Raw genomic sequence first — 13569 nt, forward strand, 5'->3', positions numbered from 1 at the left:
CTAGGTACCTCACTACTCACAGCTCATTTGCAATTGCTGCATAAGCTTTACAGTTCTCAATGTCTGTTTGTGATTGCCTTCCGTACCTCAATCAGCTCTGGGTCAGTAGCAGGCTTCCTCCAACTCTAGTGGTGAGTGCTTTTGGTGTCACACTCACGGCTACAAATCTCACATATTCATCTGAGCCATGAGAATGTCTCCTGTTTTGCTGTCTCCCCCAGCAATCCTGACAGTGGGTCTGCAATGTTTTGCTTGCCTGGAATGTGTATCACCTTTAAATCGTACGGCTGTAATCTAAGTACTCATCTCTCTCTATGGGCACAGGGTTTAGAGTGTGGGCCATATATTACTTGTAATGGCTTATGGTCAGTTACCAAGTTAAATTTTCAGCCATACACATGGATGCAGCCTCTCAAGCCCATACAAGAGCCAAGGCCTCTGAGTATTTCCTCAGTCTGTTAAACTATGACTTAAATAGCATATTGGCACCTTGTCCCTGTTGGTCCTGAACTAGTACTGCGCCTAAACCTACAGGACTGGCATCTGCTATCACCTTGGTTGGTGCGTCCTTATCAAAATATGCTAAAGTGCCGGCTCTAGCCAACTCTTCCTTGAGTGCACTGACTGTCTCTGTTGTGATCCAAATTTAAATGTCTTTTCTCGTCGGGTGTCGCAGTGGCTCTGATAGCGTTGCAAACTGCAGGATGAATCTGCTACTGTACCCAACAAGTCCCAAGAAACTCCTCACCTCTAACATTCTCTGGTTCCTGAGCTTCTGCCACCGCTCGCACTCTCTCTGCTGTTGGTCTGATGCCCTTTTCAGACAACCGGATTCCCACGAAAATCAATCGGTCCATGTTGAATTGGCACTTCTGAGTTTAGTGTCAGTCCACTTTCCATTAGTCTGGTCATGACAGCATGCAGGCATCTGTTGTGTGTTGCCTGGTCGTGTGCATGCATGATGTTGTCTGAGATGTTTTCAACACCCTCTCTTCCAGCTAAGGCATTAGCTATCTCGTGCTGATATTGCTCACTAGGTGAAGATACACCAAATATCAGCCTCTTGTACCTGTATACTCTGTTATGTACTGCGAAATTGTGATTTCTCATGACTCGGGCATCAGTTCTAGCTGGTGATAACCCCATTTCAGGTCTAGCTTACTAAACACTGTCGAGCCGTTCATACCTTGGAGTATCTCCAACAGTGGGGATTGGATATCGTTCCCTCACTATATTGCCTGGTCTGCTTGTCTCATGTCTAGGCATAACCTTACATCCTTATCTGCTTTTGGTACAATAACCACAGGATTTACCCATGGGGTGGGACCAGTTACAGGTTCCATCATGTCCCTCGATTTGTTTTATTTTGGCTTCTACTGCGCCCCCCCCCCCCCCCCCCCCCCCCTTACAGTTGACTGGTATACACCTGAGTGGCTGGGCCACAGGCTTCACTTGTGGGTTGATATACAAACTGATCTGGTTTGTGTTCAGCCTTCCTACTCCTGGAACCCCTTTGGATACTGCTATTCTAGTAGCTGTCTTACATCTACCACAGCTGAGACATCTGCACTTAGCCATGAAACTGGGAGTTTTAAAAATGTCTCCCTTCCTAGCAACGGCTCTCCATGGCCTTTAACCACAATGAACTCCGCATGCTCAGTTCTCTTACCTATTGTAAGCCCACATGTGAATACACCTTTTAACTGACAGTGGTTGGCTAGAAGCATAAGAGAATAACTTTCTGTCTTAGGGACATGAGACTGACACTTGATGTGTTCTGACTTTAATCCTTCCCATGTATTCTCATCTATCACATTACTAGTTGCACCCAAATCAATTAACATTCTCGGGTTTACCCCCCCCCCCCCCCCCACACACAAGGTAAGTCTCTGTCACGTTATTTCCAGTAACAGCAAATGCAAAGTCATTTTGTTCCTCTACATTGTTCACACTTTTTTTCTTTGTACCCTTTGTGCGGCATACTTTGGAGAAATGATCCTTTCCCTCGCACTTATATTTGTCTGCATGCTGGGCAGTTTGGATCTCTGCCCATGTGGTCTGTGTCCACATCTAACATTTCCTTTTGTTCCTATCGCCATTTCCCTTTGGTTTCTCTGTCGAGTTTTTCGCATAATACCCTCTTTTCTGTGTAACAGGACGAACAGTATCTGTCTCTGCCTTCTCTGTACATGACATGGCTGACATCTGCTCCTTGACATTTTCACATTGAGGCCAATTATAATGTGCAGGCGAGCGTTAGACCTTGCCCTTCCTCTAGCAATTTCCTCCACATAGGCTGACGTGCACCTACTCAGGATAGCGTCTCTTATTTGATTATCTGCATCCCCCCCCCCCCCCCCCCCCAGCCAGTCTTTAGCAGCCTGCCGCAAGTGAGTAGTAAATTGTTAGTCTCGCCTGTCTTCTGGGACAACTTATGAAAAGTCTGTCAAATGCTGCGTTGACCTGGGGCACGAAGTAGTGATTCAAAGCACTAACTGCCGCTGTGTAGTCTGCTGGCTCTCCTGTGTCCGGTAGAGTCCAAGATATCCTGGACATCTGGTCCTGCTAGGTGTAGAAGTAGAGCTCTGCTCTTTGCTTTGTGGCACCTGTAGAGGTATTGTTGATGAGTCCTTTGCCATCGGCATAAAGCTCAAGACGTTCACCACCTCGTCCTTCTTGGACCCAACGTGGCTAGCTCGGCGAAGCATGCAAAATTTTGAATGCCGGTCTTCTCCATCCTAGCTAACTAAAACTTGGGCAGCTACCTATCTAAAATAATTTTGTTCGTTATCCTCGTCGCCAATGTTGTATGAACACATTAAAGCATAGAATCAGGCAGACAGGCTTATAACTGCAATGTTCCCTTTATTGTGTAAAATGGCTGGCTGCTGTTTTCCTGGGTAATTCCCATCATGCAATGTACATTACCATATTGACTGTCAAACTCTCTCAATCAATACACTACACCAGTGTTTGCATTTAAATGGGGGGGGGAAGCTTGACACAATCTAGGAAAGACGTGTTGGCCCCTGCCACTGGACTCTATCCACCCTCAGCACTTTGGCACCACCTTCCCCTGTGACCTCTACCACTTGGACAAGCAGCAATTTTGTGGTAACACTATCCTCCAGGTCACATGGACATGTATTGTTCCCTCATAGTTGCTGTGTCCCTATCTTGGAATAACCTACCTCACAATATAAATTTATATGCTTAGAAAAGATCTTGCTATTATTTGCTAGTTTTTTCATATTCCCATTTTAGCCCTCCTAATATTTTTTCACCTTGTCAGACTAAACCTATTGGTCTCTGTGCATCACAAGCAAGAATCATTCAATGATCATTTCCCTTCCTGTTCTTTGGTGCAATCCATATGGATTCTGTCTTGATGCAAACCTCCTTGTTTGTGTTGTGATGGAATTGTGTGTTTAATACTGTCCTCGCCCCCCCCCCCTTTTTATTTCTAGTTAAAACATTTTCAGGAGATCTAGAGAAAGGATAAAGTTCTCTGCCTGTCACATCCACTTGTAGTTGCTGTATCACACACCTTGATTAATGCTTGTAACTTGTGTATATGAATATGCAAAATTAATCACAGTTCCTCAATGAAGCAGACCATGCCTGCATGCAACAAGACCTGGATGACATAAGGCTTGGGCTAAGTGGCAGGTAACATTTGTGCCACAAGTGCCAGGCAATGACTATCTCCAACAAGCAAGAGTCTAGCCACCTCCCCTTGACATTCAATGGCACTGCCATTGCCAAATCCCCCACTATCAACATCCTAGGGGGGGTGGGGGGTCACCATTAACCAGAAACTTAACTGGACCAGCCACAAACACTGGCAACCAGAGCAGGTCAGAGGCTGGGTATTCTGCAGCGAGTGTCTCCTCCTGACTCCCCAAAGCCTTTCCACCATCTACAAAGCACAAGTAAGGAGTATGATGGAATACTCTCTACTTGCCTGGATGAATGCAGCTCCAACAACACCAGCTCAACACCATCCAGGACAAAGCAGCCCATTTGATCAGCACCTCATCCACCACTTGTGTACCACCTACAAGATGCACTGCAGCACCTCCCAAACCTGTGACCTTTTCCACCTACAAGGACAGCAGGCACATGAGAACACCATCACCTCCAAGTTGCCCTCCCAAGTCGCACACTGTCCTGACTTGGAAGTATATTGGCCCTGAAATTAGATCGGGGGCTTGCCGTGCATGCAAGCCCCCAACCTGCGCACTCCCTGCGTGCCGACATCTGAAGCCTGGGCCTGCTTGCATTTCCTGTCACAGGCCCGGATCAGCTGTCGGCGCGATGTGCTAACCTGATCCAACAGCGTAGTTAGTGCGATGTGCCGGCTAGGATCAGGTGAGCACTGTGCAGCCAATCAGGGGAAGGGAAACTCATTCATGAGTTTGACAGTAAGAGCTGTCAAACTCGAAGTATGGGCTGCCAAAACACTACTTTAACTTTAAATAAAATTTTAAAAAACATCCTACTGATTAAAACATTTTTTTAAACTGTTTATAATTATAAATAAATCAACTTTTTGAAATTTTTTAAGTGTCTAAAACTAAACTTGCCATCCTGTAAATTCTTTAAGTAACAAACCTGGGGGGGGGGAAATTTCTACATTGTACTAAAAGCCCACTTACCTGAAACTAAATACTTGCATCTTGTTTTTCCATGCGTAAAGACCGGAGGCCTTTACACGTGCAACTTTGGGGGGGGGAAAAAAGGAATTTTACTGCGCACAGCGCTGCCTGTGCAGTCGTGTGCGTTCTGCCTCTGAACCCCTTCGTTCAGAGGACAGGAAATGCCGGTTTTCCCTGCATGCGCTGTGCATGCTGAAAACCAGCATTTCCTCTGGCTAGATGCGTGAGTACCCCGACCATACTCGCGCGTTGGGACAGAAATTACTGGCCCATTGTCTTTCCTTCATCGCTGGGCCAAAATCCTGGAACTCCCTACCTAACACTGGGAGTACCTTCACCATGTGGACTGCAGTGGTCCAAGAAGACAGCTCACCGCCAGCTTCTCAAGGGCAGCTAGGGATGGGCAATAAATTCTGGCCTTGCCAGTGATTCCCACATCCCATAAACTAATTATGTAAATAAAAAAATTCTGACTTGATTGCTTGTAACTTTATTCTAGCATTCTCAAATTTCCCAAATATCTATCTGGTCTGTTAATAGAACCAAATTGTAGGTGCTCATTTTTGTCACCTAATATAGTGAGCTCTGAGGTGGTTTGAGGTTGTTGTATCTGAGACTAGCCACTTGGTGTAGTTGTGACGTGCCAGAGATCTATATCATTGCCCAGTGACCAGGCTTGTGCAGCAACATGACTTGCTACTGTAGAAGTGCAGCGCCACCTTGTGACCAGATGATAACAATTAATAATTGTGAATGGAAAAGAGACCAAGAGACTTGCATTTATATCTTCTCTTAGGCAGTCCCTCGGAACTGAGGATGACTGACTTCCACATTAAAAATGAGTTCGCAGGTGACTGATCAGTCCAATGCGGGACCGGCAGACGGTGGTTGAAGGGGCGGGTGGGTGGAGTGCTTGGGTTGACTTGCGCTGCCGGCGCTTGGCTTCCGCTTGCTCCCAGTGAAGAGACTCTCTGTTCAGCGCCTTCCCAGATGCTTCTCCTCCACTTTGTGCGGTCTTGGGTCAGGGATTCCCAGGTGTCAGTGGGGATGTTACACTTTTTTTTTCAAGGAGGCTTTGAGGGTGTCCTTGAAGTGTTTCCTCTGGCCAGCTGGGGCTCAGTAGAGCGCTTGTTTTGGGAGTCCCTTATCAGGCATGTGGACAATGTGACCTGTCCTTCGGAGCTGTGAGCGTGGTCAAAGCTATGTTGCTGGGGATGTTGGCCTGAGCAAGAACACTGACGTTGGTGCGCCTATCCTGCCAATGGATTTGCAGGATCTTGCAGAGGCAGCGCTGGTACCTTTCCAGTGCTTTGAGGTGCCTGCTGTACATGATCCATGTCTGAGGCATACAGCAAGGCAGGTATCGTTGCTGCCCTGTAGACCATGAGCTTAGTGCCGGGTTTGAGGTCCTGGTCTTCAAACCCTCCCTCAGGCGACCGAAGGCTGCACTGGCGCACTGAAGGTGGTGTTGGACTTCGTCGACGCCTGCTCTTGTTGACAGTAGGCTCCCGAGGTATGGAAAGTGGTCCACGTTGTCCAAGGCCTTGTCGTGGATTTTGATAATCGGGGGGCAGTACTGTGTGGCGGGGGCAGGTTGGTAGAGGACCTTTGTCTTACGGATGTTTAGTGTAAGGCCTATGCACTCGTACGCTTCGGTGAAGGCATTGACACTGGTTTGGAGTTCGACCTCCGAGTGAGCGCAGATGCAAGCATTGTCTGCATACTGTAATTTGATAGTGGATGGGACGACCTTGGATCTGGACTGGAGGCGACGGAGGTTGAACAGTTCCGTTTGTTCTGTAAATTAGCTCCACTCCAGTGGGGCGCTTACTGGAGGTGAGATGGAGCATTGCAGCAAGGAAGAGCGTTGGTGCAATGATGCAGCCTTCCTTGCTTGACCCCGGTTCGTACATGAATTGGGTCTGTGGTGGAACCGTTGGTCAGGATCACCGCTTGCATGTCGTCGTGAAGCAGGAGGAGGATAGTGACTAACTTTTGAGGGCAGCTGAATTTGAGGACACTCCATAATCCCTCAGGGTTGACAGTGTCGAAGGCCTTTGAGATCAAAGAAGGCCATGTATTGTGGTTGGTGCTGTTCCCTGCATTTCTCTTGTAATTGACGAGCCATGTCCATTGTGCCCTAGTGGGCGGAATCCGCATTGCGGCTCGGAGGAGCTCTTCGACCACGGAGAAGGCGCTTGAGGAGGATGCTTGCGATGATTACCTGTGGCAGATAGCCGGGAAACTCCTCTAATTACCGCAATCGGACTTGCCACCTTTCTTGATGGTCACAATTACGACGTCTGAGATCCCCTGGCATGCTTTTCTCCTTCCAGATAAATGAAATGAGTTCATGAATTTGCACCAGTAGTGCTTCTCCGCCATGCTTTAGTGCCTCGGCGGGGATTCCATCTGCTCCTGAGGCCTTTTCAACCTCCTGCCAGGCTGGGGTTGTGCTGAGATAGTGGTGGGTAGCATGCTGTGGGATGGAGTTGAAGACACATGTCGAAGACAGTCGTGGTTAAGGAGATCTTCGAAGTGCTCCTTCCAGCAGGCCCTGTCCTTGAGTACCCCTCCATTCTTGGCCTGCAGGGCCTTGGGTGCTTGGGCCGTAGATGGTCTTGACTGCGCTAAAGAATCCACGCACGTCGTGGTTGTCGGCTAGCTGCTGGATCGCCTGCGCTTTCTCCACCCACCATCTGTTCTTTAGGTCGCGAGTTTTTTGTTGGACCTCTGCCTTCAGGCTTCTGTAGAACTGCTTTCTTGCTTTTGTTCTGTTGCGGTTTCCAGATCAGAAATGCCTTGCAGCTTATTAGCTCCTGGTCATTCTCGTCAAACCAGTTTTCGTGTTTCCTTGTCGAGTGACTGAGCGTCTCTTCATGGGTGCTGATTATGGAGGCCTTGAGTGCAGACCAGATGCTGTGGGCACTGTCTCTGCACCTCGGAGTCGTCGGGTTGTGAAGTGCAAGCTGAATAGGGCTTTCTTAGCGGGGTCTTTGAGTGCTCCAGCGTTAATTTTCCTGCGGCATTGTTTATTGCCGCTGCTGTTTTGGGGTTACATTGATGGAGCGGATTAGGCGGTGGTCTGTCCAGCAGTCACCGCTCCTGTCATGGCACGGGTGATGTGGACATCCTTGCGGTCCCTCGCTCAGACGATGACTTAGTCCAGCAGATGCCAGTGCTTGAATGAGGGTGCTGCCATGAAGCCTTGTACTTGTCTCTCTGATGGAACAAGGTGTTGGATTTATATAGCGTTTCACAACCACTGGTGTCCCAAAGCACTTTACAGCCAATGAAGTACTTTACGTGTAGTCGTTGTTGTAATGTAGGAAACACAGCAGCCAATTTGCGCACAGCAAGCTCCCACAAACAGCAATGTGATCTGTTTTAGTGATGTTGATTGAGGAATAAATATTGGCTAGGACACCAGGGATAACTCCCCTGCTCTTCTTTGAAATAGTGCCATGGGATCTTTTACATCCACCTGAGAGCAGATGGGGCCTCAGTTTAACCTCTTCTGAAAGACAGCACCCCTTGGCAGTGCAGCACTCCCTCAAGTGTCAGCCTAGATTTGTGTTCAAGTATCGAGTGGGACTTAACCCACAACCTTCTGAAGTGAGGGTGCTACCCACTGAGCCATGGCTGGTACTGCAATCAATGCATAAATTGACCTGGTTTATCCATTTAAAATCCTCAAGGGGTGAGGGGAGGAGGTAAAAAAGCAGCCTAACTTCTCCATTCTCAGTCACTGACCACTCATCCCTAGTAACATCCTGGTGCATCTACACTGCACCTAATGGGATCTCCAAACTGTGTACTGTACTCTATTTGTGGACTAACTGCACAAGTTCAACATTACCTCCTTTGTTGGTTTTGTATCAAAGCACAGAATACAAGGATTCTGTTAGCCTCATTTGTCTGCCACTTTTTAATGATCCATATGTATGCACATCATCCTCCCTCTGCTCCTCTTCCACTTGAGCTTTGAGGTACTATTGTCCAAAGCACTTCTCTGCCTCCTGAAGTGATTTCCTAATTGGATATGTCTGTCTCAAGTGCATTCTATATAGTGGGGAGTAGCCAATTGGCCTGGCCAGAGTGTTTGATCACCAAACCTGCTCTGCTCTGGTCCAAGGTTCACCCATCTGCATCAGCAGAAGTCACTGGATAGTGATTGGGAGCAGCAACCTCATTGCACTTTTTTTTGTGGCTAATGAAAAGGCTAAAATAGGGAAGGAAATCAAAAGGAAAACTGTAAATGCTGGAGCTCAAATAGAAAATGCTGGAAAACTGGTCTGTTGGCTTTTTTTGTCATTTTTGGGTGGTACCCTTTATTAGCATTGTACTTGGTCAATTGTCACACTATTGATCATCTGTGATCAACTAATTCCAAACACTGCACCTTTTTGTAGTCTCTAGTTCAGTTACTCCTCACTATAAACTGAGTAGAAATGTTATGAATTTGGCTACCTTGAAGGATCAAAGATGGATGTGCTGTTGGAGTTGTGGTCGGTCTTTATGATTTATAAAAAAGATAACAAATTGCTTGTCCATCTAGCAATCACTTTCTAGGTACTTGTCTGGAAGGAGTTTAAAATCCAAGTAGGATTAATGTTGCAATCTGTAGTTTCTCAAACCATTTTATACAATTTCCTTTTTTTCAGGACAATATCCATATTGAGGAATCCGCTCGTCTCCTTGTGGAGAACATCCTCAAAGCTGAAGATGGTGACACAACTCCTCCAGACCCCGACATTATCTCATCCCAGCAACTCTCGCAACACATTAGTAATACCGGCTGTTCTGCTTGTACAAAGTAAAAGACAATAATTGGATCACTGCCTTTTGGGGGAGGGGGTTGGAGAATATCGCTTGGATTGAAGAACAAACTGGCTTTCTGGGCCAGGAGCTGGAAGGGTGACCACTGCACGTGCTCAATGACTTGTAGCTGGTGTGAAATGCTGTTAGTGATGGTCATTCTACCTCCTAGAAGGAAGTGTTTTATATCGATCAGTCCCTGAATTGTTCTCATTCTATTACTGTCTCCTACCCCCTCTGAATATTGAGTCTTTGTTCAATTCCCTTTTGCTGAGGCTGGTTCTAAACCTAGTAACAGCAGGGCCTTGAATTTCAGATGGCAGATGGCATTGGTTTTAATTTTTTTTTGTATTTTGCTGACCATGGAAGCATAATGCTATGTATAAACGCACAGTCCAGCCGCCTGTACAAAGACAGTTTCTGGCTCCTGGTTTGACGTGACACTGGCGCTCGAGGGGGAGAAATACAGGGAAATGTGTTTTTTAAAGTGGTTGTGCACCGTGCAGCTGGGCTGTCTTTGTTTTCACTGGCCTCTCCTTCCCCCACTCAATCCAGACATGTCTTGGGACATGTCTTCCTCTGGCCACCCACTTTTCCACTGGTGATGGGCAGATTGCAACAGTCTGTACCGGATGGGAATGGATTCACCCATGAAACTGCATCTAGCAACTCTTACATCTGGGCCACGTCCCCTATAATTAGAGGCAATTACAGTCCTGTTGCAAGTAAATGATTGCTCACTTGCAGTGAATCTGAGCACTGCTGTAGTTGGCATCTGAAATTGACAATCACCCTGTTCACACAAGCATTTATGTAACTTTACTGTATGCTGACTTAAGTTAGAAGTTAAAATGTTTGGTCACAGGAAATGAGAAATGGTCCCTTTTTTAGAAAGTAGGCAGTCTAATTTGGGTTAAGTAGAGAAATGAGCCTGCACTGCTATTTGGTCCCAACTTCACATCTATTTTTGTGCTGTAGCTAAACTGCAGCTTGTAGTTTTTTACTTTTTTCTATTTTTGTTAGTCTGTGATCACTTGGGTGGAGCCCAATATAGTATCTGTCTATGCCACGTCCTGTTTTTTACAGCCTTGCCACTTGGACATTCTTGTCCATGTTTGTACTGAATTGGGGAGGAGTGAGCAGTAATGGTAACCCCAATGGAGTTTTGCCTGAGCTGTGCCTTTTTTGTACAAGTTACTTCAGAGTGAAGTGCTAAAGATGCAAGTGGAGTGGGATTGTTGACCAGTTTTGAGATCCAAATTCACACTTTTTTTTTTTCTTGGCCTAATAACCACTCCCTTTTCATGGCCATCTACACTGGATTTGTTGGTAACTTAAATCTATGGTTTGATGGAAAATTTACTTTTCCTCCCCTTATCTCTGCCCCTGTAATACTTTTTAAAGTGTTATATTAAAGATAGTGGCTCTTTCCATGGATTTAATATTGGCAATTGAACAGAAGAGAAAATGTGCCTTTGCCTCTTGGTTTTGTCATTTGCTCCTTGCACCCCCATCTTCAAATACTAGGTTACCATTAGCTGACAGTGCACACCTTGAATGGTCTTGGCCTTTCTGGTCCTCTTCCCTCCTCCTCTGCACCAGTCCTAGTTTTAGACTATTCAGGACTGCCTTGAGTGATGTGCCCCTGGAACTTTTTCAGTAGTGAGGATTTTGACATTTAACAGATTCTCCTGTGATGGTGCTCCAGGAAGCTGACTTTGTATTATTGTTGCTATTTATTTATTAATAAACTTAGTCTGCCTAAATGAAGATTCCCAATTGTTTTCCTTATTGTTCAGAATCTTGTCACTGAGTTTTCTTTCTCCCCTTCTCTCTATCTCCTCCCTTTCCTGTCACTGTTATGCCACCTTCATTTCTCCCCTTTTCCGGTACTTTCCCCCACCCTAACCCATCACTACATCCCACTATCAGACTTGAATCCTGCTTGGATAAGCCCAGTTACCCCTTGGGCATCTCTGCATTCTCTGGGCAGATTGAGCCCCCTGTTGTATGTTTAAACCCAGGCTGGTTTCTATGCAGTACCACTGAGCCCTTCTGTTCACTATTGCTAATTGAGGTGGATGGAGATTGAGCGTGTAAACAAGTTATCTACCCAGTGCAGTATGTAAATCCTTTTTTAAATATTCTTTCACTACTCAGCACTAGCAATGTCCCATCGTGCTGGTGGATTCTCTAAGTTGTCTAAATTGGATTTTAATAGTAAAACATCAGTCTTCCCTCTGCAGTAGGCTAATTGGATAAATTACTGACTGGAGTGACACTGGCTGCCATCCCTGGTCTGGACTGGTGGTGATGGGAGACATTGGGCCACCACAATTGGCTTCAGTGTCCTTGGACAAGGAAGGAATTGATATCCAGTTTTCCCTGCTGGATGCTGCCCTGTGTATGAACAGGATTGGCTTGGCAATGAGATTTTATGCAATGTTATGAAGAGGCTCCTTCACTTCATGCAAAAGTTGCTGCAAACATTGACCTCCACTCCACCTTCCTGCCCTATCCCCATAGCCCTGGTTCCCTTATCAAAATCTATCACTGTCTTGAATATACACTAACTGAGCATCCTCTGGTAGAGAATTCCAAAGAATCACAACCCTTTGAATAAATTTCTCCTCATCTCTGTCCTAAATGGCCAACCCCTTATTTTGAAATTGACCCTTGTTCTCGGCTCCCCAGCTGGTAACAACCCCCTTCCCCCCCCCCCCCCCCCCCCCCCCCCTGCATCTACCCTGTCAAGCCCCTTGATTTTATACATTTCAATGAGATCACCCCTCATTCATCTAAATGCTAGGAAATATAGGCCTAGTCTATTCAATCTCTCCCCTCAGGACAATTCCCCCCATCCCAGGAATCAGTCCAGTGAACATTTGTTGCACTCCCTCTAAGGCAAGTATATCCATCCTTGGGTAAGGAGACAAACTATACAATACTCCAGGTGTGGTCTCACTGGGCCCTAATATAATTAAGAGTAAATTGCCTTTACTCTAATCATAGAATGCTTGGAGCACTTCAGCTAGTCCCACTCCCCACCCTTTCCCTGTAGTCCTGCAAATTTGTTTCCTTCAAGTACTTATCCAATTCCATATTCCCAATTTTTTTTTTTTTTTTTTTTTTTTTTTTTTTTTTGGCCCCTGACTCCCTCTCCTGTCATCATGCTGCTGTTCATTTCTCCTGATATTCTGCCCTCCCAAATCCCTACCCCCCCCCCCCCCCCCCCCCCACCCTTCATTACTCTTTGACCTTCCTACTCTCCTGCTACCATCCCAGGCTTGACTCCCTCTTGTAAGCCTACAACTTCCTTCTGGTCTATAGTTCACTATTTTCTCCCCCCTGCTTTCTTGTAGTGGGGTTACATTTGCAACCTTCCAATCTGCAGGGACCATTCTGGAAGATCAAAACCAATGCATCCACTATCTCTGTAGCCACCTCTTTTAAAAACCCTAAGATGTGGGCCATGGGATTTGTTTGCTTTTAGTCCCATTAATTTCTCCATTATTTCTTTAATGAAAGACTTGACTGCTCCCTTGAAATCTGGCGCATGACGGTCTTTTGGTGGTTGCAGACAAGCTGCACACTCGGAGTAGAATCCATTCTGGTTCACGAACCCTCCTGGGTGATTTAGGGGTGCCTTGATGGGCAGGTGTACAGTCGATGACACCCTGCACCTGTGGGAAGTCAGCCAGAGCCACAAAGCAGAATGCCTGCCCAGTTACACTGGCTTCATCAATGGCAAAGTGTACATAAGTGGCTGACTTGTGAAACATGACATCGGTCACCTGGGTCATGCATTTGTGGGCGACCAACTGCAAGCTGCAGCAAATGTCTGCTGCAGATCCCTGGGAGGAGCCTGAGGTGAAGAAGTTGAGGGCAGTGGTGACTGACAGCCACTAGTAAGGCATGTCCACCAGGTCTTCTGGGCAGCAGGTCTTGATCCAGCAAGCTACAAATGTCTGCCACGACCTGGCGCAATAGCCTGAGCCTCCTGAAGCACTATTGTTCAGTCATGTCCAGGAAGCTCATCCTCTGCCTGTATACCCTGTGTTGGGGATATTGCCTCCGGTGCGGTGCACCCCTG

At 46.6% G+C, this 13569-nt stretch overlaps 1 protein-coding gene across 1 annotated transcript in view; it reads left to right on the forward strand.

Moving 5' to 3' along the window:
- Positions 1-11246, forward strand: part of LOC147125168 (ras-related protein Rab-38-like) — a 55302-nt gene extending 44056 nt beyond the window's left edge. Inside the window, exon 3 of the mRNA XM_085998553.1 lies at positions 9323-11246. Within this exon, the coding sequence (XP_085854679.1) occupies positions 9323-9478 (156 nt within the window). The 3' untranslated portion in view covers positions 9479-11246. The remainder of the gene's footprint in view (positions 1-9322) is intronic.
- The last annotated feature ends 2323 nt before the right edge of the window (positions 11247-13569 follow it).

This window comes from Somniosus microcephalus, chromosome 1 (assembly GCF_052327205.1).
Source record: "Somniosus microcephalus isolate GS21.2 chromosome 1, FLI_Smic_1.0, whole genome shotgun sequence".
Lineage (NCBI taxonomy): Eukaryota > Metazoa > Chordata > Chondrichthyes > Squaliformes > Somniosidae > Somniosus > Somniosus microcephalus.